This window comes from Eumetopias jubatus, unplaced genomic scaffold, assembly GCF_037043125.1.
Source record: "Eumetopias jubatus isolate StellerSeaLion01/CBP00866 unplaced genomic scaffold, mEumJub1_p1.0 scaffold_13, whole genome shotgun sequence".
Taxonomy (NCBI): Eukaryota; Metazoa; Chordata; class Mammalia; order Carnivora; family Otariidae; genus Eumetopias; species Eumetopias jubatus.
The window spans coordinates 84,186,156-84,212,116 of NW_028274819.1; the positions used below are offsets into that span (position 1 = coordinate 84,186,156).

The window sequence follows — 25,961 nt, forward strand, 5'->3', positions numbered from 1 at the left end:
TTCAGTGTTGTCATGCCAGAGGCTTGAAATTAGCCATAGTGGGAGTACTTATACCACAGGAGTTGGCAAACACTACTAATCAGAGTTTTTTCTTCTAGAGAGTCTGTTACTAAATATTTCCCAGGAAATCACTTACTTTAAAGGATTATTATTATTACTACTATCATCATCATCAAGGTAGATCATGATTTTGTAGTTGCATTTTCAAAAGAGTTCTTATCTTTTCAGATACATATTAAACTATTTATAGCTAAAATTGTATGATGTCTGGGATCTGCTTTAAAATAATCTTAAAAAGAGTAGAGCAAGAGAAGGTATGGGTATAAATGAAACAGTATTAGTCATATATTAATAAAGTTGAGGCTGCATGTTGAGCACATAGGGGTTCACTACTTTTCTCTGTGCCATTTGTTCATGTCTTCAAAATTCCGTAAGAAAACATTTAAAACAAAACCACAAAGGCCCTCCAACATGTGGTGTCTGGTGCCTTACTTGGCACTCCCTCACAAACACTTTTCATTGCAGTCTTATTTGCAGTTCCCTAAACATGCATTTCCTTCCATGTCTTTACAAGTGGTTTCCACTATGCCCCAAATTCCTTTCCTTCCCCCATCCTACCCCACTGTTCATCTCATTAAGCTCCTATTCATCCATTGGATCTCAAAGTCATCTCAACTGGGATATAATATTGGATCCTGTGACTGTTCAGCATGCTGAGCATATCTCTAATAACACAGTAGCTAGCACTTACATGTGTCAGTTTCAAATATTAGGGGCTTAATCCACATCACAATCCTATGAGGTAAGTGCAATTATTAGTTTCATTTTCCAGATAAGGAAACTCACAATGAAGTTAAATGACTGCCCCAGGGTAAATATTGGAGCAAAGATTCAAACCCAGTCTTGGCTCCAGAACTTAATATCTTTAGCACAACACTATATTCCCTTGACAATGCCGTGCTGCCTTCATTCCTTTGCCATGGGACCTACAGCCCCCTAATCTCTACTCACCTCTCCTCCCTATTAGACTAGAAATCCCCCCAAACAACACCTTGATAATACAGTTCCCCAAACATTAATGTTTACTAAGTATTGTGTAAATAACTATGCAGGTTTTCCTCTACACCAGTGGTTTTCAAACTATGTTCCTTCAAACCCTACAGGTAAGTCAGAAGTGGCACATGGGCCATCCGAATACATGCCACCCTAGAGAAAAGATGACTGACCCTTAGGATGCAAGTACAGAGCCTCAGAACCACCACCCCCTGATTAAGCAGTGCATGCTTTATGTACTGAACATGTGAAGTGAGTTTAAAGAAAGAGTCCCTCTACTAAACTAAAAGTTTAAAAATCATTGCCCTAGATCCAGCCAGTGTGCCTTCATTCTAACCATCTTCAGAAGGCAGGGGATCTCTTCTTGCTATGCTACTGAAAGTAAATTTTCCCAGTGTCCTGGAATGTTTACACTGTTTCTTTACATTTAAATTTTCTGAATATTTCTGAATTCTTATTCTAGGTTTCTTATTCTAAATTGTAAAACCTATGGAATGGGGGAAGATATTTGCAAATGTCTTATGAGATAAAGGGCTAATATCCAAAAATCTATAAAGAACTTATCAAACTCAACACCCTCCCAAAAAATAATCCAGTCAAGAAATGGACAGAAGACATGAACAGACATTTCTCCAAAGAAGACATACAAATGGCTAAAAGACGCATGAAAAAATGCTCAACATCACTTGGCATCATGGAAATACAAATCAAAACCACAATAAGATACCACCTCACACCAGTCAGAATGGCTAAAATTAACAAGTCAGGAAACAGATATTGGCAAGGATGTGGAGAAACAGGAATGCTCTTACACTGTTGGTGTGAATGCAAACCTGTGCAACCACTCTGGGGCACATGCACCCCAATATTTATAGCAGCAATGTCCACAATAGCCAAACTATGGAAAGAGCCCAGATGTCCATTGACAGATGAATGGATAAAGAAGAGGTGATACACACACACACACACACACACACACACACACACACACACACACACAGAAATATTACTCACCCATCAAAAAGAATGAAATCTTGCCATTTGCAATGACATGGATGGAACTAGAGAGTATCATACTAAGCAAAATAAGTCAGTCAGAGAAAGACAAATGATTTTACTCATATGTGGAATTTAAGAAACAAAACAGATGAACATAGAGGAAGGGAAGGAAAAATAAGATGAAAATTGAGAGAGAGGCAAATCATCAGAGATGTTGAACTCTAGGAAACAAACAAAGGGTTGCTGGAGGGGAGAGGGATGGGGGAGAAAGGATAATTGGGTGATGGGCATTAAGGAGGGCACTTGATGTAATGAGCACCGGGTGTTACATGCAACTGATGAGTCACTAAATTCTACCTCTGAAACTAACAACAACAACAGAAAACCCAAAAACAAAAAACAAAACAAAACCCTGAAAGCAATCACTAGTTAGCATTGAATAAAGTAAATGCTGCTTCTAAAATACAGAAATTAAAGGAAAGAAGGAAAATACAGTTCATTCACCAAAAGAAGGAAGCATTGTGCAAACCTTGATTAAAATGATGAAACAATGTTTAAGTCAGATATAATTCTGGATCACTAATAGGGTAATTTCTCTGTTGAAAGATAAAACTCAGATTGTACCCAGAACCAAATTCCAACTATGGGCTACTTTTAAAAGTTACACATAAAATAGATGACACTAAAACAAACAAATAAAAAATTAGAATTAAAACAACTAAGAATTGCTTTTGGCTCCCCAATAATTTACTCCCTATTCTTTGAGCTTAGCCTTGCACTCCTCTCTCTTCTGTCCAAAGGCTATCCCATGCTTTTACATCCAGGAAATGCTTACCTCCTCCAAGTAGGGCATGACATCCCATAGTGACATGTAGTAGGCTGTTACCACCGACTTATATATAGCCATAGGTATAGAATCTCGGTGGGGAGGCTTGGGAATCCCTGCAATGAAAAACAGGAGATTGGGCCATTCCGAGATCCTCCTCCTCAATCCCATTCAAGGGTCCACCCGAAACCACCAAGAATGAAGGTCTCAGTCAGTCACAGGACATGCTTTCCCAGTTCCAGGAAGAATCATAAGGTAGGCAATAAAGGAGTGGGATTCCTTTCATATCTATAGGCTCTGAGGCAGGATGCCCTGCTGTCTGGGGAAAGGAGGTGGTACATCAATCCTACTGCTGGACCAGTAGTTCTCAACCCCGGTGGCTCATTAGAATCTCTTAAAGTCCAATGGGAAAATACATATGCTTAGATTCTGCCCCTTCCTCCCCATTTCAACTAAGACATACTTTTCTAATAGCTCTGGGATGGGCCCGGCACCTCTGGCTTTTACAAGTTCTGCAGAGGATTCCAATGCACAGCCAAGACTAAGCAACATGGCCCCAGATGCTGAGAACCTAGGGGGTGGGCCCTGTATTTTGTGCATATTTGAATCCCCAGTGCCTAATGATAAAATAAACTGGAACAAACTGGGTATCTCCCAAAAAGTACATCTTTATCTACTCCTTCAATCCCGTCTTCACAGGACAGAGACCAATTGAGAGGCTGAGTTATTATTCAGATTGAGGTTGTTGCTAGATACCCAAAGAAGAGCTAAAAAACTCTTGATATGCAAGGTACTCAGGTGTATGTTCTCCGTTCTCTGTCAGCAGTGCCCCATAATCTGAAAAATATAAAGAAATTTGTCACTTTCCCCAAGAAAGCTCCAGCTTCAGCAAAGAAAGGCATGAGAGCTTAATACTGAGCAAAAGGATCATTAATAACAGAAGCTTTGAAAGGAAAAATTTTTGGCATTAGATAAGAAAATACTACATCCCAATTAGTCCAAACCAGGAGACATCTGCCATACTTTGCAGGGCTTTCAAATGAAGGCAAATAACACCAATCCCTGGATATCTAATAAGTCCTGACTGAGAGCCCAGGGCTATTCTAATCCAGTGGTTTCTACTTTCTATTCAATTTCTTTTTTTTTATCATGTTAAATTAGCCACCATATAGTACATCATTAGTTTTTGATGTAGTGTTTACTGATTCATTAGTTGTGTATAACACCCAGTGGTTCATCACAACACATGCCATCCTTAATACCCATCACCCTACTACCCCTCCCCCAACACCCTCCCCTCTGAAACCCTCAGTTTGTTTCCCAGAGTCCATAGTTAAATTCCTTTCTTTCACCCTTGACTTTTCACCTTGTCTCTCAGTGTCATTAACCAATGCCCTAGTGTTATCAAGAGATCCAAAGTAACTGGTTTTACAGGAACTTCTAAGAATAAGGGTCTGCACAGTGGATAGGTAAGATTAAACTACCAAGGCCTCTGCCTGCAAAGTCCCAGACAGTTTAGATTCTAGTGCTGGATAAATTCTAGTACTGTCAAGAGGAATAAACATCAAATCTTCAATCCTCAGCATCTGTTAAAGGCAAAACAGATGAACAGTCCCAGAGATTGTTCCAAGAGTCCCACTCTAGAAAGCTCCAGGCTCAAATGGTGGGGTGGCCTAGGTTGGAGACAACTCTAAGGGACAATTACTTGCCATAGCTTGTGATCATAGGGAGGTAATGGTCCAAAGATGCAGATCCACCCATGAAGCCGAAGTTGGTGCCACCATGGAACATGTAGAAGTTGAGGGAGAAACTAGTGTTGAACATTTCACGCACGTCTCTCATTAACACTGCACATAGGTAGGAAGAAAAGAGGGGGAGAAAATAAAGTTTGAGAGAATTAATAACAGCCATTTGTGGGATGTTCAAACTGCATGCATTAAACATTTGTTTATGCATCTTAGTCTTAGGTAAATAGATGTCCAGCTCAGTGTTTCTGGAGCACTTAGTAATTTTTCAGTAAATTCTTAGTAACTTCTTTAGTAACCTAAAATCATGGTACCAGGAACATTTACCTTCAAACCACATTTTAATGATCTTCATCAACTCTCCTGGAAGGATGTGGCAGATAGTCTGGGAGCAGAGAACACTACTTCCACCCAACACACTTTCATTGAATTGCCCCATCTGTTAGAACAACTCACTCTAATTGCTTTAATAGCCTCAACAAAATATAATCAGAGTGGAAACACTGCTAAAATTTCAGTTTCAATTACAATCACCTCTGGGGTGCTTATTCAGTTTTGTCCCTTAAATCTAGTACTCTAAGTACTCTAACCGGCAGGGGAAAAGAAAAAAAACAGGCCAGTGCCATTTCTGTTATCTATTCTCCTGAGAAAGGATCTAAGAAGTACTCACAATGTGAATCCACAGAATGGGGGGAAGTGCCCCATCCATCCAAAGAGCTTGCTGTATACACCATCATCAGTATGGGGCTACGACCCTGAGAAAAATGAAGTGTCAATTTAGTAAAGTTTGGTACAGTTTAGAAGCTCTGAATTGCTTAGGAGGAAACTGTGAGGTCTAGTTCTCACAAACCCCCTTTACGAATCAGAGCATCCCCTCATTGCTCACAAACCCCAAGTTCTGCTCTCCATCCTCAGATAATTTCCCTGGTCTTGTTATTCCTCTTGGGGTTTCAATGGACTTCTCCTTCAGGTTTTGGTAAAATCAACTGTCTTTGCCACATTTTCCTTCCTGGAACAATAGAATCTCTTCATTCCCTTCAGTGACCAGATTAGAGGTCTAGTGAAGAAGCGCCTGGCCCAGGGGGTCAACAATGATCTGTCCATTGTTGGAACTGAGGTATCTTAAGACCCCTGCTGTCATTGTATTGCTATCTATTTCTCTGTTCAGATCTATTAATATTTGCTTTATATATTTAGGGGCTCCTACATTGTGTGCATAATATTTACAATTGTTACATTCCTTTGATGAACTGACCCCTTTGTCATCCTGTAAAGACTTTCCCTGACTGTTGATACAGAGTTTGTCTTAGTCTATTTTGTCTGCTATAAGTGTAGCTACCCCCTCTGATTTGTTTTTTTGTTTTGTTTTGGCTTTTGTTTGCAAGGAATATCTTTTTCCATCCCTTCAAAGCATTAAAAATATTCAACAAATGAATGCTAAAAATGTTGAATCCCATTAAATAAGAATTGCTGAATCCCAGAATTGTGTTTTGTTTTTTTCAAGTATAATTAACATACAGCGTTCTATTAATTTCAGATGTACAATATAATGATCAACATTATATAATGTATAAAATCAACATTATATAAGGTATATAATAATTCTATACATTTCTCACTGCTCATCCTGTATGCTTAATTCCCTTCACCTATTTCACCCATCCCCCCCAGTCACCTCCCCTCTGGCAACTGTGGGTTGAACAAATCGGTATTTAAGTTGACGGTATTAAGTGAATCGGTATTAAGTTGTTGGTATTCTGTTGTCTCTTTTCCTCTTTGTTCATTTGTTTTGTTTCTTAAATTCCACATGAGTGATACCATATGGTATTTGTCTTTCTCTAATTTTACCTAGCATTATACCCTCTGGATCTTGTTGTTGCAAATGGGAAGATTTCATATACATATATACATATATATACACCTACACACACATACCATGGAATATTACATATGCATATAAAACAATCACATGTATACATATACATTATTGAAAGACATATATTATTTATATACATATAAAACAATCACATTTTCTTTATCTATTCATCCATTATCACACATTTAGGCTGTTTCCATAACTTGGCTATTGTGAATACTGCTGCTATGAACATAGGAATACAGATATCTCTTCAGGATAATTATTTCATTTCCTTTGCATATATACCCAGAAATAAGAATTCTAGATCATATGGCAGTTCTATTTTTAATTTCTTTATGAACCTCTATACTGTTTTCCATAGTGGATGTATCAGTTTACATCTCTACCAACAGTATCTGAGGGTTTTCTTTTCTCCACATCCTTGCCAGCATTTGTTATCTCCTGACATCCTAACAGGAGTGAGGGGATATCTTATTGCGGTTTTGATATTCCTTTCCCTGATGATTAGGGATACTGAGCAGCTTTTCATGAGGTATGTGGTTTGCAAATATTTTCCCCCATCTCTAGGTTGTCTTTTCATTTTATTGATGGTTTCCTTTGCTGTGCAGAAACTTTTTAGTCTGATATAGTCCCAGTTTATTTCTGCTTTTGGTGTCAAATGTAAAACACTATTACCAAGATCAATATCAAGAAGCTTATGCTTTCTTCTGGGAGTTTTGTGGTTTCAGATCTTATGTTCAAGTCTCTAGTCCATTTTGGGTTGATTTTTGTGTATAAAATAGAAGTTAGTTTCATTCTTTTGCATGTGGATATGTATGGCTGTATGTTTTCAGGAATTTATTTCTTCTAGGAGGTCTAATTTGTTGGCATATAATTGTTCACATTAGTAGAAACTATGATCCTTTATATTTCTGTGGTATCAGTTGTAATTATACTCTTTCACTTAAAATTTTATTTACTGAGTCTGATCTCTTTTTTCTTAGTATAGTACAATATTTGTCAATTTCATCTTTTTTAAAAACTTGCTTTCGTTGATCTTTTCTATTGTCTTTCTCATCTTGATTTCATTTATTTCTACTCTGATTTTTGTTATTTCCTTCTTTCTACTAACTTTGAGCTATTTGTTCTTTTCCTAGTTCTTCAAGGTAAACAGTTATGTGGTTGATTTGAGATCTTTTCTTTCTTAATGTATGCATTTATCACTATAAACTTCCCTCTTAGAACTGCCTTTGCCGCATCTCATAAGTTTGAGATGTTGTGTTTCCATTTTCATTTGCCTTAAGATTTTTTTTTAATTTCTTTTTTCATTTATTTGACCAATTGGTTGTTCAGGAGCATGTTGTTTAATTTTTATATATTTGTGAATTTTCCTGTTTTTTCCTTGTAATTGAATTCTAGTTTCATACCATTGTGGTCAGAAAATATGATTTCAATCTTCTTAAATTTATTAAGACATGTGTGGCCTAACATATGGTCTATTCTGGAGAATGTCCCATGTGTGCTTGAGAAGAATGTCCATTCTCCTGCTGTTGATGGGAATTTCTGTATATATTCTGTACGTCTATCTGGGCTAACGTATAATTTAAGTCCCATGCTTCCTTATTTAGTATCCATGTAGATGATCTGTCCATTGTTGGAACTGAGGTATCTCAAGACCCCTGCTGTCATTGTATTGCTATCTATTTCTCTGTTCAGATCTATTAATATTTGCTTTATATATTTAGGGGCTCCTACATTGTGTGCATAATATTTACAATTGTTACATTCCTTTGATGAACTGACCCCTTTGTCATCCTGTAAAGACTTTCCCTGACTGTTGATACAGAGTTTGTCTTAGTCTATTTTGTCTGCTATAAGTGTAGCTACCCCCTCTGATTTGTTTTTTTGTTTTGTTTTGGCTTTTGTTTGCAAGGAATATCTTTTTCTATCCCTTCAATTTCAGTGTGTGTGTGTCCTCAAAGCTGAGGTGACTCTCTTGTAGCCAACGGATGGTTAGATCTGGATGTTAGTGATTTTCTGTTTGTTTTATAATTCCTTTGTTCCTCTCTTGATCTCCTCCTTTGTAGTTTGATGATTTTTCTGTACTAGTATGCTTTGATTCCTTTCTCTTTATCTTTTGTATACTACAGGATTTTGTTTTGAGGTTACCATGAGGCTTACGTAAAACATATGATATTCATAGCAGTCTATTCTACCAATAACAGGTTAACTTCAAACATATACTCTACATTTTTTAACCCTCTCCTTACCTTTTATATTTTGATGTCACAATGTACCTCTTTTCACCTCGTGTATCATTAAAAAATTATTGTACTTATAATTATTTTTAATACTTTTGTCTTTTAACCTTCATACTAGAGTTAAAAGTGACTTACCCATGACCTTATTCTCTAAATCTAACTATACATTTACCTTTACAATGAGTTTTATACTTTCATATGTCTTCTTGTTACAAATTAGCTTTTTCTGTTACTAATTAACTTCCCATTTCTTTCAGCTTAAAGAACTCCTTTTAACATTTTTTGTGAGGCTAGTCTGTTGTGATGAACTCCTTTAGCTTTATCTGTCTGGTAAACTCCACTGCTCCTTCAATTCTGAAGGACTCCTTCACTGGGTAGGGTATACTGGGTTGTTGCTTTTTTTCTTTTGGCACTTTGAATATATCACCACATTCCCTTTTGGCCTACAAGACTTCTGAAAAATCTGTGATAGCCAAAAGGAGGGGGCAGAGTTAAGATGGCAGAGTAATAGGGGGACCCTGAACTTGCCTTGCCCTTCAAATACAGCTAGATCAACATTCAACTATTTTGAACAACTAGGAAGATGACCTGAGGATCAAGGATCATCTGCACAGTTGGAGAGAGAGAACGTGGCAGATGCAAGGTTTGGAACCATGAATTGGGGGAGAGGAAAGCAGCACAGCCACAAAGGGAAGGGAATCCTTTTCATGGAGCAAACTCAGGAAGAGAGAGAAAGTGGGAAAGAACCCAGTGGGTAGGGACTACACAATAAGCCTCGGTGAGGAGATCCCTGGGTCACACAGTGAGAGATCATTCCCCTTCCCAGAGGGCATTTGGAAGAGCATATTTTGCCTTTCCAAGGACAAATGGCCAGCCAGGAACCATTGAGCGATGCTCAACAGCAGGGTCAGAGGTGTGTGCAGAGGGCGGAAAGCCTCTTAAGTTTTTTGCTGTGAGTCACAATAAGTTTAAACCTCTGTGTGCACATCAAGTGGCTGCTTTTCTTCAACAGAACTAAGCAAAAAGCAGAGACAGGAGCAGATTGCAGATAACCTGGCCACCGCTTTTTGCTGTCTGCCACAATAGATTCAAACCTCTGCAATGGCTTCTCTGGGACAGAAAGGAGTAGGGGACTGAATCAAGTGCAGATAGCCAATAAATTGGCTTCAGCTTTTTGCTGAGCATTACAATAAACTCTAGCCCCTGAGTGCATACTGTGCAATGGCTTTTCAGGGATAGGATGGTGATGGGCACACCCTGAGCCTCTCCTCAGAGGAAGAGGAGTGAGCCCACACCTTACCAGGACCTTTAAAACTTGGAGTTTTGAATCCCAAGCACCGACCAGAGATAAAATCCAGATCTGTGGCTCCAAACATGCTGATGGCCCAGGCACAGACAAGTTAAAGACAAGGAACTGATGAAAGCCCGGGACACAGAAGATTCTTTGTTTTCTAACAGGGCCTCCTGAACAGCAGTAGTCTTGAGTTCTGCTCCCAGGGACAAGACGGTGGATGGGGTGATGCCATAGTCTTACTCCTCCACACCCCTCTCTCCCACCCACCAGCACAATCGGACTTCAGAAAGAAACAGCATCTCCAGTGGAGGCTGGAATCCCCTACACTAAGACCCCCCCCCTCCCGCGCTGGCACCTGGCAGGAGCATCTTTACAAGGGCAAAGATTCACCCCAAAAGAAAGAACAGGAGGTAATACTCACTGCAAGGGATTTAATCAATATGGAGATAAGTAAAATGTCTGAACTACAACTTAAAACAATTATAAAGATGCTAGCTGGGCTTGAAAAAAGCATAGAAGACACTAGAGAACCCTTACTGTAGAAACAAAAGAACTAAAATCTAATCAGGCTGAAATAAAAAATGCTATTACTGAGATGGAGTCACAGATGGAGGCTTTAACAGCCTCAGGATAAATAAGGGAGAAAAGAGAGCCAGTGATATAGAAGACAAAATGATGAAAAATAAGGAAGCTGAAAAGAAGAGAAAAAGACAACTACCAGAGGGAGGAGGAAGATGGTGGAGGAGTAGGAGACCTAAATTTTGTCTGGTCCCAGGAATTCAGCTACGTAGGTATCAAACCATTCTGAACACCTACGAAATCAACAGGACATCGAAGAAAAGAATAGCAGCAACTTTCTGAACAGAAAAGCGATCACTTTCTGGAAGGTAGGATGTGTGGAGGAGTGAATCCAAGGTGATATTTGGGAAGATAGACGGCGGGGGAGGGGGCCTCCGTCGACTGCTTCTGGAAAGTGATAGAGCCCCAGAGCACAAAATTGGAAGTTTTAGAAGTCAGCTCTGCTGAGGGACGTCACTCCAGTGGCTAAGCGGGGCTGGAACCCTTGCTGGGACAGTGAGGTCTCAGGACCCTTGGGATTACAGAAAGACCAGGGAGGCCTGAGTGTGGCAGAGCTCCCAGGTATCAGAGCAGGGAAGCCGACTGCAGAGACAGAGCCGAGGAGCAGGCTCTCAGATCGGGGTTACCATAAACCGTGATCCGCAGCACAGTTGGGCCACTGCTCCTCCAGCAGGGACCCAACAAGCGGCAGATCCATGGAGACTCCCCTTCCTCTCCCGGGAGGAGCGGCACGGGAGTGCACCACAGGGATCTACTGGGTCTGGAGACTCCACACAGGGTCGTGTGCCAGAGACAGAAATGCTCTGTCAGGCCAGGTGAGCACGGAGTGCGGCCGGAGACTGGGGAGACAGAAGTAATTGACTGCTTTTCTCTGGGGGCTCACTGAGGAGTGGGACCCCGGGTTCTCGGCTCCTCTGGGGTGGAGATTGGGAGGCCGCCATTTTCACTCTCATCCCCCAAAGGTGTACGGAAAGCTTGCAGGGAACAAAAGCTCCCAAGCGCAAACCCAAGCAGATTACTTAGCCCGGACCAGCAAGGGCGGGACAATTCCGCCACCGGCAAAGACAGTGAGAATCACTGCAACAGGCCCCTCCCCCAGAAGATCAGCAAGAACATTCAGCCAAGACCAAGTTTACTGATCAATGAGAATGGCAGAACCCCAGCACTAGGGGATTACAGGACACAGAATTCATGGGTTTTTTTCCCCATGATTCTTTAGTCTTTCAAAATTAATTTTTTTAATTTTTTTTTTCATTTTCTATTTGTATTTGAATTTTTCTTTTTCCTTTTTTCAACCAAACTCTTATCAATCTCTTTTAAAAAATCTTTTTTATTTTTCATTTTTAGAGTCACATTCTATCCCTTTTTTGTAGTTAACCTTACTTTTGGTATATACATATAAGTTGTTCTCTCTTTAAAATTTTGGGATACAGTTTCTTCTAACAGACCAAAATATACCTTAAATCTCTAGTGTATGGCTTTGTTCTAGTCTCCTGCCTGATCACGTTCTCTTCCCCCCCCTTTTTTTTAAATCCTCTTCTTTCTTTTTTCAACCAACTTCTTATCAATTCTTTATATCTTTATATAAAGTCTTTTATAATTTTCATCTTTATAGTCATATTCTATCCCTTCATCATATTTACCCTTATTTTTGTACATATATAAGTTTTTCTTTCTTTAAAATTTTGGGAGCCACTTTCATCTAACAGACCAAAATATGCCCAAAATCTAGTGTGTGGCACTGATCTATTCACCAGCCTGATCATATTCTTTTTTTTTATTTTTCTTTTTTCTTTCTTTCCTTTTCTTTTCCCCCAGTTTCAGGTCTCTTCTGAATTGTTTAGTGTATATTTTTCTGGGGTCGTTGTTACCTGTTAGCATTTTGTTCTCTCATTCGTCTCTTCTTCTCTGGACAAAATGACAAGACGGAAAAACTCACCTCAAAAAAAAAAAAGAAAAAACAACAGGCAGTGGGCGCCTGGATGGCTCAGTTGGTTAAGCGACTGCCTTTGGCTCAGGTCATGATCCTGGAGTCCTGGGATCGAGTCCCATGTCGGGGGTCCGTGCTCAGCAGGGAGTCTGCTTCTCCCTCTGACCCTCTTCCCTCTCGTGCTCTCTATCTCTCATTCTCTCTCTCTCAAATAAATAAATAAAATCTTTAAAAAAAAAAACAAGAGGCAATACCAACTGCCAGGAACCTAATCAATATGGACATTAGTAAGATGTCGGAACTAGAGTTCAGAATGATGATTATAAAGATAGTAGCTGGGCTTGAAAAAAGCATGGAAGATATTAGAGAAACCCTCTCTGGAGAAATAAAAGAACTAAAATCTAACCAAATCGAAATCAAAAAGGCTATTAATGAGGTGCAATGAAAAATGGAAGCTCTAACTGCTAGGATAAATGAGGCAGAAGAGAGAATTAGTAATATAGAAGACCAAATGAAGGAGAATAAAGAAGCTGAGAAAAAGAGAGATAAACAACTACTGGATCACGAGGGCAGAATTTTAGAGATAAGTGATACCATAAGATGAAACAATACTAAAATAATTGGGATCCCAGAAGAAGAAGAAAGAGAGAGAGGGGCAGAAGGTATAATTTGGAGCAAATTATAGCAGAGAAATTCCCTAATGTGGGGAAGGAAACAGGCATCAAAATCCAGGAGGCAGAGAACCCCTCTCAAAATCAATAATAATAGGTCAACACCCCGACATCTAATAGTAAAACTTACAAGTCTCAGAGACAAAGAGAAAATCCTGAAAACAGCTTGGGACAAGAGGTCTGTAACCTACAATGGGGGAACCATTAAAATGGCAACAGACCTATCCACAGAGACCTGGCAGGCCAGAAAGGACTGGCATGATATATTCAGAGCACTAAACGAGAAAAATGTGCAGCCAAGAATACTATATCCAGCTACGTAATTGAAAATAGAAGGAGAACTAAAAAGCTTCCAGGACAAACAAAAACGAAAAGAATTTGCAAAAACACAACCAGCCCTACAAGAAATATTGAAAGGGGTCCTCTAAGCAAAGAGAGAGCGTAAAAGTAACATAGGCCACAAAGGAACACAGACAATATAGAGTTAACAGTCACCTTGCAGGCAATACAGTGGCACTAAATTCAGATCTTTCAATAGTTACCCTGAGGTGCCTGGGTGGGTCAGTTGGTTAAGCGGCTGCCTTTGGCTCAGGTCATGATCCTGGAGTCCCTGGATCGAGTCCCACATCGGGCTCCCTGCTTGGCAGGGAGTCTGCTTCAACCTCTGACCCTCCCCCTCTCATGTGCTCTCTCTCTCTCTCTCATTCTCTCTCTCTCAAATAAATAAATAAAATACTTTAAAAAAATAGTTACCATGAAAGTAAATGAGCTAAATGCCCCAATTAAAAGACACAGGCTATCAGATTGGATAAAAAAAAAAGACCCATCGATATGCTCTCTGCAAGACACTAATTTTAGACTCAAAGACACCACCAGATTGAAAGTGAAGGGGTGCAAAACCATTTAACATGCTAATGGACATCAGAAGAAAGCTGAGGTGGCAATCCTTATATCAGACAAATTAGATTTTTAAAACAAAGACTGTAATAAGAGATGAGGAAGGACACTACATCCTACTTAAAGGGTCTATCTAACAAGAAGGTCTAAAAATTGTAAATATCTATGTCCCTAACATGGGAACAGCTAATTCTATAAGCTAATTAATAAAAAAATCAAAGAAACACATCGATAACAATACAATAATAGTAGGGGACTTTAACATCCCCCTCACTTAAATGGACAGATCATCTAAGCAAAAGATCAACAAGGAAATAAAGACTTTAAGTGACACACTGGACCAAATGGACTTGACAGATATATTCAGACCATTCCATTCCAAAGCAACAGAATACATGTTCTTCTCTAGAGCCTATGGAACATTCGCCAGAATAGATCACATCCTAGGTCACAAATCAGGCCTTAATCAGTACCAAAAGATGGGGATCATTCCCTGCATATTTTCAGACCACAATGCTTTGAAACTAGAACTCAATCACAAGAGGAAAGTCAGAAAGAACTCAAATACATGGAGGCTAAAGAGCATCCTACTAAAGAATGAATGGGTCAACCAGGAAATTAAAGAAGAATTAAAAAAAATTCATGGGAACAAATGAAAATGAAAACACAACTGTTCAAAATCTTTGGGATGTAGCAAAGGCAGTCCTAAGAGGAAAGTATACAGCAATAAAAGCCTTTCTCAAGAAATAAGAAAGGTTTCAAATACACAACCTAACCCTACAACTAAAGGAGCTGGAGAAAGAACAGCAAATAAAGCCTAAACCCAGCAAGAGAAGAGAAATAATAAAGATCAGAGCAGAAATCAATGAAATAGAAACCAAAAGAACAGTAGAACAGATCAATGAAACTAGCAGCTGGTTCTTTGAAGGAATTAGCAAGATTGATAAACCCCTGGCCAGACTTATCAAAAAGAAAAGAGAAATGACCCAAATAAATAAAATCATGAATGAAAGAAGAGAGATCACAACCAACACTAAAGAAATACAAACAATTATAAGAACATATTATGAGCAACTCTATGCCAGCAAATTAGATAATCTGGAAGAAATGGATGCATTCCTAGAGATGTATAAACTACCAAAACTGAACCAGGAAGAAATAGAAAATCTGAACAGGCCTATAACCACTAAGGAGATTGACAGTAATCAAAAGTCTCCCAACAAACAAGAGCCCAGGGCCAGATGGCTTCCCAGGGGAATTTTACCAAACATTTAAAGAAGAATTAATACTTATTCTTCTGAAACTGTTCTACAAAAGAGAAATGGAAAGAAAACATCCAAACCCGTTTTATGAGGCCACCATTACCTTGATCCCAAAATCAGACAAAGACCTCATCAAAAAAGAGAATTAGAGACTAATATCCCTGATGAACATGGATGCAAAAATTCTCACCAAAATACTAGCCAATAGGATCCAACAGTACATTAAAAGGATTCTTCACCATGACCAAGTGGGGTTTATCCCTGGGCTGCAAGGTTGGTTCAACATCCGCAAATCAATCAGTGTGATACAATACATTAACAAAAGAAAGAACAAGAACCATATGATCCTCTCAATCGATGCAGAAAAAGTATTTGACAAAGTACAGCATCCTTTCTTGATTAAAATTCTTCAGAGTGTAGGGATAGGTGGTTCATACCTCAATATCATAAAAGCAATCTATGAAAAACCCACAGCAAATATTATTCTCAATGGAGAAAAACTGAGAGCTTTCCTTCTAGGTCAGGAACACGGCAGTGATGTCCACTATCACCACTGCTATTCAGCATAGTACTAGAAGCCCTAGCCACAGCAATCAGACAACAAAAAGAAATAAAAGGCATCCAAGTCAGCAAAGAAGAAGTCAAACTCTCACTCTTTGCAGATGATATGATACTTTATGTGGAAAACCCTAAAGACTCCACCCCAAAACTGCTAGAACTCATACAGCAATTCAGTAAAGAGGCAGGCTATAAAATCAATGCCCAGAAATCAGTGGCATTCCTACACACCATCAACAAGACAGAAGAAAGAGAAATTAAGGTGTTGATCCCATTTACAATTGCACCCAAAACCATAAGATACCTAGGAATAAATCTAACCAAAGAGGCAAAGGATCTGTACTCAGAAAACTATAAAATACTCATGAAAGAAATTGAGGAAGACACAAAGAAATGGAAAAATGTTCCATGTTCATGGATTGGAAGAACAAATACTGTGAAGATGTCAATGGTACCTAGAGCAACCTACACATTCAATGCAATCCCTGTCAAAATACCATCAACTTCTTTCAAGGAAATGGAACAAATAATCCTACAATTTGTAGGTATGGAACCAGAAAAGACCTCGAATAGCCAGAGGAATGTTGAGAAGAAAAGAAAAGCTGGTGGCATCACAATTACAGACTTCAAACTCTATTACAAAGCTGTAATCATGAAGACCATATGGTGCTGTCACAGAAACAGACACATAGATCAATGGAACAGAATAGAGAGCCCAGAAATGGACCCTTAACTCTATGGTCAACTAATCTTTGACAAAGCGGGAAAGAATGTCCAATGGAAAAAAGACAGTCTCTTCAACAAATGGTGTTGGGAAAATTGGACAGCCACATGCAGAAGAATGAAACTGGACCATTTCCTTCCACCACACACAAAAATAGACTGCAAATGGTTGAAATACCTAAATGTGAAACAGGAATCCATCAAAATCCTAAAGGAGAACACAGGCAGCAACCTCTTCGACCTCAGCTGCAGCAACTTCTTCCTAGAAACATCGCCAAAGGCAAGGGAAGCAAGGGCAAAAATGAACTATTGGGACTTCAGCGAGATAAAAAACTTTTGCACAGCAAAGGAAACAGTCAACAAAACCAAAAGACAACCGACAGAATGGGAGAAGGTGTTTGCAAATGACATATCAGATAAAGGGCTAGTATCCAAAATCTATAAAGAACTTCTTAAACTCAACACCCAAAGAACAAATAATCCAATCAAGAAATGGGCAGAAGACATGAACAGACATTTTTCCAAAGAAGACATCCATACGGCCAACAGACACATGAAAAAGTGCTCAACATCGCTCGGCATGAAGGAAAGCCAAATCAAAACCTCAATGAGATACCACCTCACACTAGTCAGAATGGCTAAAATTAACAAGTCAGGAAAAGACAGATGTTGGCTAGGATGCAGAGAAAAGGGAACCCTCCTACACTGTTGGTGGGAATGCAAGCTGGTGCAGCCACTCTGGAAAACAGTATGGAGGTTCCTCACAAAGTTGAAAATAGAGCTACCGTATGACCCAGCAATTGCACTGCTGGGTATTTACTCCAAAGATACAAATGTAGTGATCCAAAAGGGTATGTGCACCCCAATGTTTATAGCAGCAATGTTCACAATAGCCAAACTATGGAAAGAGCCAAGATGTCCATCAACAGATGAATGGATAAAGATGTGGTATATATATACAATGGAATATTATGCAGCCATCAGAAGGAATGACATCTTACCATTTGCAATGATGTGGATAGAACTAGAGGGTATTATGCTAAGTGAAATAAGTCAATCAGAGAAAGACATGTATCATATGATCTCACTCATAGGAGGAATTCTTAATCTCAGGAAACAATCGGAGGGTTGCTGGAGTGGTGGGGGGTGGGAGGGATACGGTGGCTGGGTGATAGACATTGGGGAGGTTACGTGCTATGTTGAGCACTGTGAATTGTGTAAGACTGATGAATCACAGACCTGTACCTCTGAAACAAATAATACATTATATTAAAAAAAAATGATAGTAGGAAAGGAAAAATGAAGGGGGAGAAATCAGAGGGGGAGACGAACCATGAGAGACGATGGACTCTGAAAAACAAACTGAGGGTTCTAGAGGGGAGGAGGGTGGGAGATGGGTTAGCCTGGTGATGGGTATTATAGAGGGCACATACTGCATGGAGCACTGGGGGTTATATGCGAACAATAAATCATGGAACACTACATCAAAAACTAACGATGCATGGTGATTAACATAACAATAAAAAAAGACAACCACCAGATCATGAAGGGAGATTTCGAGAACTGAATGATTCCATAAAGCAAATTAATATCCTGATAATAGGGGTCTCAGAAGATGAAGAGCAGGACAAAGGGACCGAGGTTTATTTGAACGAATTATAGTTGAGAACTTCCCTAATCTGGTGAAGGAAACAGGCATTCAAGTCCAGGAGGCACAGAGAATACACCCCACCTTAAAATCAATAAAAATAGGTCAACACCTTGACATATTATAGCGAAAGTTGGAAGTTTCAAAGATAAAGCGGGAATCCTGAAAGCAGTTCGGGGCAAGAGGTCCTTAAACTACAAGGGTAGAAACAAACCTGGCAGCAGACCTGTCAACAGAGACCTGGCAGGCCAGAAAGGACTGGCGTGATATATTCAACATGATAAATGGGAAAAATATGCAGCCAAGAATACTTTATCCCGCAAAACTGTCATTCAGAATAGAAGGAGAGATAAAGAGTTTCCAGGAAAAACAAAATTAAAGCAATTCATGAACACTACACCAATCTTGTAAGAAATATTAAAGGGGATCCTTTGAGCGAAGAGAGAGCCCAAAAGAAATCAAGACCAGAAAGGAATAGAAACTATCTACAGGAACAGTGACTTTACAGGTAATATAATGACACTAAATTTGTATCTTTCAATAATTACTCTGAATATAAATGGACTAATATAAATGACTAAATCAATAGACATATGGTATCAAAATGCAAAAAAAAAAAAACAGGACCCATTGATATGCTGTTTACAAAAGACTCATTTTAGACCCAAAGACACCAAATGGAAAGTAAGGATGTGGAGGACAATTTAACATGCCTAAGGACATCAAAAGAAAACTGGAGTAGCCATCTTTATATCAGACTAGATTTTGAACCAAAGCCTTAATAAGAGATGAAGAAGGACACTATATAATAATAAAAGGGTCTATCCAACAAGAAGATCTAACAATTGTAAGTCATCGTTTCCCCAGCTTGGGAGCACCCAAATATATAAGCCAATTAATAATAAAATTAAAGAAACACATTGATAAGAATACAGTAATAGTAGAGGACTTTCACACCTCACTCATAGCAATGGAAAGATCATCAAAGCAGATCAAGAAGTAAACAAGGGCTTTGAATGACACATGGGACCAGATGGTCTTCATAGTTATATTCAGAGCATTTCATCCTAAAACAGCAGTATATACATTCCTCTTGAGTGCACATGGAACATTCTCCAGAACAGATCACATACTGGGTCACAAATCAGGTCTCAACTGGCACAAAAAGATTGGGATTATTCCGTGCAGATTTTCAGAATACAATGCTTTAAAACTTGAAGTAACCTACAAGAAAAAATTTGGAAGGACCACAAATACATGGAGGTTAAAGGGCATCCTTTGAAAGAATGAATGGGTCAACTAGGAAATTAAAGAGTAATTAAAAAAATACACGGGAGTAAATGAAAATGAAAGCACTACAGTTCAGAATCTTTGGGATGCAGCAAAGGCAGTCCTAGGAGGGAGGTATATAACAATACAAGCCTTTCTCAAGAAATGAGAAAAGTCTCAAATATACAACCTAACCTTACATCTAAGGGAGCTGGAAAAAGAACAACAAATAAAGCCTAAATCCAGCAGGAGAAGATAAATAATAAAGATTAGAGCAGAAATAAAAATATAGAAATAAAAAAAACATAGTGGAACAGAACAATGAAACTAAGAACTGGTTCTTTGAAAGAATTAATAAGATTGATAACCCCCAGCCAGATTTATAAAAAAGAGAGAGAGAGGAACCAAATAAATAAAATCATGAATAAAAGAGGGCAGATCCCAACCAATACCACATAAATACAAACAATTATAAGAGAATATTATGAGCAATTATATGCCCACAAATTAGGCAATCTGGAAGAAATGGATAAATTCCTAGAAACATATAAGCTACCAAAACTGAAACAGGAAGAAACAGAAAACCTGAACAGACCCATAACGAGCAAAGAAATTGAATCACTAATCAAAAATCTCTCACAAAAAAAGAGTCCAGGGCCAGATGGCCTCCCAGCAGAATTCTACCAAACATTTAAAGAATTAATACCTATTCTTCTAAATCTGTTTCATAAAATAGAAATGGAAGGAAATCTTCTAAACTCATTCTATGAAGCCAGCATTACCTTGATACCAAAACCAGACAAAGACCCCACTAAAAAGGAGAATTACAGACCTATCCCTGATGAACATGGATAAAAAAAATTTTCACCAAGCTACTAGCTAATAGGATCCAACGGTACATTAAAAGGATTTTTCACCACAAACAAGTGGGATTTATTCCTGGGCTGCAAGGGTGGTTGAAGATCTACAAATCAGTCGGTTTGATACAGCACATTAATAAAAGAAAGGATGAGAATCAAATGATCTTCTCAACAGATACAGAAAAAGCATTTGACAAAATGCAGCATCCTTTCCTGATAAAAACTACAGTGTAGGGATAGAAGGAACATACCTCAATATCATAAAAGCCATATATGAAAAACCCACAGTGAATATCATCCTCAATAGGAAAAAACTGAGAGCTTTTCCCCTAAGGTCAGGAACACAACAGGGATGTCCACCCTCATTACTGTTGTTCAACATAGTATTGGAAGGCCTAGCCTCAGCAATCAAACAACAAAAAGAAATAAACTGCACCCAAATCAGCAAAGAGTAAGTCAAACTCTCACTCTTCACAGACAACATGATACTTTGTGTAGAAAACTCAAAAGGCTCCACCAAAAAATTGCTGGAACTGATCCAGGAATTCAGCAAACTGGCAGGATATAAAATCAGTGCACAAAAGTCATTTACACTACAATGAGGCAGAAGAAAGAGAAATCAAGGAATTGATCCCATTTACAATTGCAATAAAACCCATAAGATATCTAGGAATAAACCAAACCAAAGAGGTAAAGGATCTATGCTCTGAAAACTATAGAACACTTATGAAAGAAATTGAAGAAGGCACAAAGAAATGGGAAAACATTCTATGCTCATGTATTGGAAGAACAAATATTATTAAATTGTCTAGGCTACCCAAAGCAATTATACATTTAAGGCAATCCCTATCAAAATACCATCAGCTTTTTTCATAGAGCTGAAACTAACAGTCCTAAAATTTCTAGAGAACCAGAAAAGACCTCGAATAGCCAAAGGAATATTGAAAAAGAAAACCAAAGCTGGAAGCATCAAAATTCTTGACTTCAAGCTGTTTTACAAAGCTGTAATCATCAAGATAGTATGACCCTGGCACAAAAGCAGACACACAGCTCAATGGAGCAGAATAGAGAACCCAGAAATGGACCCTCAACTAATCTTCAACAAAGCAGGAAAGAATATCCAGTGGGAAAAGACAGTCTCTTCAACAGATGGTGTTGGGAAACCTGGGCAGCGACATGCAGGAGAATGAAACTGGACCACTTTCTCACACCATACACAAAAATAAACTGAAAATGGATGAAAGACTAAATGTGAGATAAGAATCCATCAAAATCCTAGAGAACATAGGCAGCAACATTTTTGACCTTGGCCACAGCAACTTCTCGCTAGACACATCTCCAAAGGCAAAATAAACAAAAGCAAAAATGAACTCTTCGGACTTCATCAAAATAAAAAGCTTTTGCACAGCAAAGGAAACAGTTGACAAAACCAAAAGACAACCTACAGATTGGGAGAAGATATTTGCAAACATCTTATCAAATAAAAGGCTAGTATTCAAGATCTATAAAGAACTTATCAAACTCAACACCCAAAAAACAAAAAATCTGGTCAAGAAATGGGCAGAAAACATGAACAGACATTTCTTCAAAGAAGACATACAAATGGCCAACAGACACATGAAAAAAATGCTCCACATCGCTTGTCATCAGGAAAATATAAATCAATACCACAATGAGATACCACCTCACACTGGTCAGAATGGCTAAAATTAACATGTGAGGAAACAACAGTTGTTGGCAAGGATGTGGAGAAAGGGGAACTCTCTTACACTGTTGGTGGGCATGCAAATTGGTGCAGCTACTCTGGAAAACAGTAATGGGAGGTTCTCAAGAAGTTAAAAATAGAGCTACTCTATGACCCAGCAATTGCCCTCCTAGGTATTTATCCAAAGGATACAAACATGGTGATTCAAAGGGGCACATGCACCCCAAAGTTTAGTAGCAATGTCTACAATAGCCAAAATATATATACAGAATATATAGAATAATATATTGTATATATTATAAACAATATAAACAATAGCCAAAATATGGAAAGAACCCAGATGCCCATCAACAGACAACATAGACAAAGAAGATGTGCCATATATATATATATATATATATATATATATATATATATATATACATATATATATATATGATAGAATATTAGCCATCAAAAAGAATGAAATCTTGCCATTTGCAGTGAAGTGGATGGAACTAGAGGGTATTATGCTAAGAGAAATAAGTCAGTCAGAGAAAGACAAATACCATATGATTTCATTCTATATAAGAAACAAAACAAATGAACATAAGGGAAGGGAAGGATAAATAACAGAGGGAACCAAACTGTTATAGACTCTTAAGTATAAGGAACAAACTGAGAGTTGCTAGAGGGGAGGTGGGTAGGGGATGGGGTAACTAGGTGATGGGCATTAAGGACAGCACTTGAAGTAACGAGAACTGGGTGTTGTATGCAACTGATGAATTACTGAATTCTACCTCTGAAACTAATAATACAGTATATGTTAATTAAATTGAATTTAAATAAAAATTTTTTTAAAAACCTGTGGTAGCCTTATGTGGGTTCCCTTATATGTAACCAGTTGCGTCTTTCTGGCTGTTTTTAAGATTTTCTCCTTGTCTTTAACTTTTGACAAACTAATATTGATGTGTCCCAGTGTAAGTCTCTTTGGATTCATTTTATTTGGCATTCTCTAGGCTTCCTGGATCTGGATGTCTGTTTCATTCCTTAAGCTAGGGAAGTTTTCAGTCATTATTTCTTTGAATAAGCCTTATGCCCCCTTTCTCTTCTCCTTCCAGGATCTCTATAATGTGTATATTCATCTGTTTGATTTGTCCCGTATGGTGCCCCATAAATCCCTTAAGCTATCAGCACACTTTTTTTCTATTTTCTTATGATTGGATGAATTCTACCGCCCTGTCTTTGAGTTTGCAGATCTGTTTTTTCCACTTTATCAACTCTACTGTTGAGCCCCTCTATTGGATTTTTCAGTTCAATTATTGTATTCTTCAGCTCTATGATTTGTTTGGTACTTTTTTATATTTTCTCTTTGTTGAAATTCTCACTTTGCATATACATTGCACTCCTGACTTCAGTAAGTATCTTTATGATGATTATTTTGAACTCTCTATAAGGCAAAGCACTTATTTACATTTCATTAAGTTCTGTTTCTGGGATTTCTTCTTCTTTTGTTTGGAACTTATTCCTCTGTGTTTTTTTTTTTTTCATTTTCTTTGACTGCTAATTTCTGTGTATTAGATAAAATAGCCATCTCTCTCCCCATCTTGACAGAATGATCTCATGTAGGAGATGAGCCTTGTTGATCAGCCCAGCCTAAGTTCCTAGCTGTCTCTCAAACTTTTGTGATTGTCTAAGCTGTCTTCTTTGTTTTTAGTGGCTCACAGTAGTTGAGCATGTGCCAAGAGCTGACAGTGTCCCAAAGGAGAGGATCATAATCAGCAACCAATTGCAGGCTGATTAGAGGCTGGACTCTCAGGCACCAGCAAGGAAAGTATGTTTTAAGCTCCTTCCAGGGAGAAACTGGGAGATGGGCATTTTATCTTACATCCTCTGTGCTGGGCCCAGGTATATATAGCCCACAGTGTGGGGAGGAGATGCTTCTGTGTTTGTTAAGGACTCTGTTTGCTATGGTACTATGGTACTTGTCAATACAGTCGCCATTGTCTATTAGAACCAGGTGATCCAGCCTCCTGTTCCTCAGGTTGCTACTGCAAAAGCTAGGCACCAAATATGTGCACAAGCTCCATCCAGGGAGATGTTGGGGACTTGGTTTTATTATTGACGTGAACTGAAAGAAGGTGTGAAATGTGTTTGCCAGCTTCCCAGGACTGGAAAATTGCAGGCAGCCTGTAGTTGACTGCTAAATTAGAAGCCTGGGCCTCAGGCAGCAACTTTTAAAGTCGCAGATACACCTCTTTGGGGACAGACTGAGACATGGATGATTTTGCCTTTCCCTCTGTGCTGAGCCCTGGAGGAACAGTCACGATTAGTGCTCATGAGGCCATTATAATTGTTTCTTCTTCTTCTTCTTTTTTTTTTATAGTCTTGTGGGTCTCATGGGCACAGCTTTTGGAACTAGGTGTTTAGAAGTCCATACCTCCAGTGGGAGTCTTAAAAGTTGGGGCACTTGATGTTGTGTATGAATCCTCCACTCCTCAGGGAGTAGCTAGGAGCTGAGGGTTCCCTCTAGTTTGTGACATTATATCAGGGAGTGAGGTTTATGGTGAGAATGTGTCTTAGCCTTTCCTACCTATTTTGATGTGGATATTTTTTAATTCTCACAATATGTAGAGTCATTCAGCTAGTTTCTGGACCTATTTCAGAGGGCATTGCTTGTGGGTGGCTGTACATTTGGGGTATGTGTGGGAGGAAGGGAGTTCAGGAGTCTCCTGTGTCACCATCTTGGTCAACTCCAAACTATACTCCCAGTTCCTTTCATTTATTTTTAGAGAAATCCTAAATTACATTTCCTGGAAGCATTCCACTTTGCTAAAATATTTCCTAAGACAAAATGGCCTGAGCAGAAACACAAAAACAAATACTTCAATTATGCTCCTACCAGTATGAAGAAATGTAGTAATGTCACTCATAGTAATAAAACCCAAGTTTTCAAAACTATTGGCAGTAGATGTCACAGATTTGATTTAGGTGAAGGTTGCCATCAATAGCATCCTAAATCTTTCATATAAACTGCCATCAGAATGGATCTCTTCTTGTCTGCATTTTGGTATTTTAGCTTTGTTGCTGTTGTTTTGTTGTTAATTTTAATGCAGGGACTTTATAATTACTCTGTGTTAACTTCAGCCTACTGTGATACAAAAGATCCCATCATTTGGTGGATGAGCACTCCTTTCCAGCACTGTCTCATCTAGACTTTTGACAAGCACAGCTTCTGTATCTTCCCTCAGAAGAGGATCAGTCAGAACAAAGACAACAAGAGAGCCCCCATACTCATTGAACAATCCTGGAAATAGCCTCCACAAGGACAAAGAAGATATCTTTTCCATCACCAGTATATATCCAGAGCCTAGCACAGGATCTGACACAAAGTACCCACTCAAAATAATGTGCTCATTCTGATCTAAATTTGAAACATCTAATTTATCATCCACTTCCAGCTTTAGCTCCCCCTTAACTATGTAGTTCTACCTTGTCCAGTTTGGAGAGGAATCTCTAATAGAGAACACAGAAACAAAATAGGGACTCAAAAGCTCTGCTTTCTCCCCATATTCAGTTACAACATCTGTCCTAGGAATTCTGTTTCTCTCATGTTCACTTTATCACATAAGAAATGCACTAGAAACAAATTACAATGAACTTTCTAAAGCTATGGGTACTCATTTTCACTATTTAAGTCCTGTGATTGCTCCTATATTGTATCAAATCATTCTCTCACCACAGAAGGCGTTTAAATCGTTAATGATATAAGAAAGTGAGAAGAGCATGGGATTTGGAAGCAGAAGGTTTAAATTTAACCCTGGGTTATTCTATTATATGATCT

The 25,961-nt window shown here is 38.7% G+C and overlaps 1 protein-coding gene across 1 annotated transcript in view; it reads right to left on the bottom strand.

The window, feature by feature from the left end:
- Positions 1-25,961, bottom strand: part of LOC114222340 (beta-galactosidase-1-like protein 2) — an 83,376-nt gene that overhangs the window by 15,000 nt on the left and 42,415 nt on the right. The window contains exons 9-12 of the mRNA XM_028120830.2: positions 5,294-5,378; positions 4,588-4,725; positions 3,635-3,715; positions 2,888-2,994 (exon numbers count right to left, since the gene is read on the bottom strand). Coding sequence (XP_027976631.2) covers positions 2,888-2,994; positions 3,635-3,715; positions 4,588-4,725; positions 5,294-5,378 — 411 coding nt within the window. The remainder of the gene's footprint in view (positions 1-2,887; positions 2,995-3,634; positions 3,716-4,587; positions 4,726-5,293; positions 5,379-25,961) is intronic.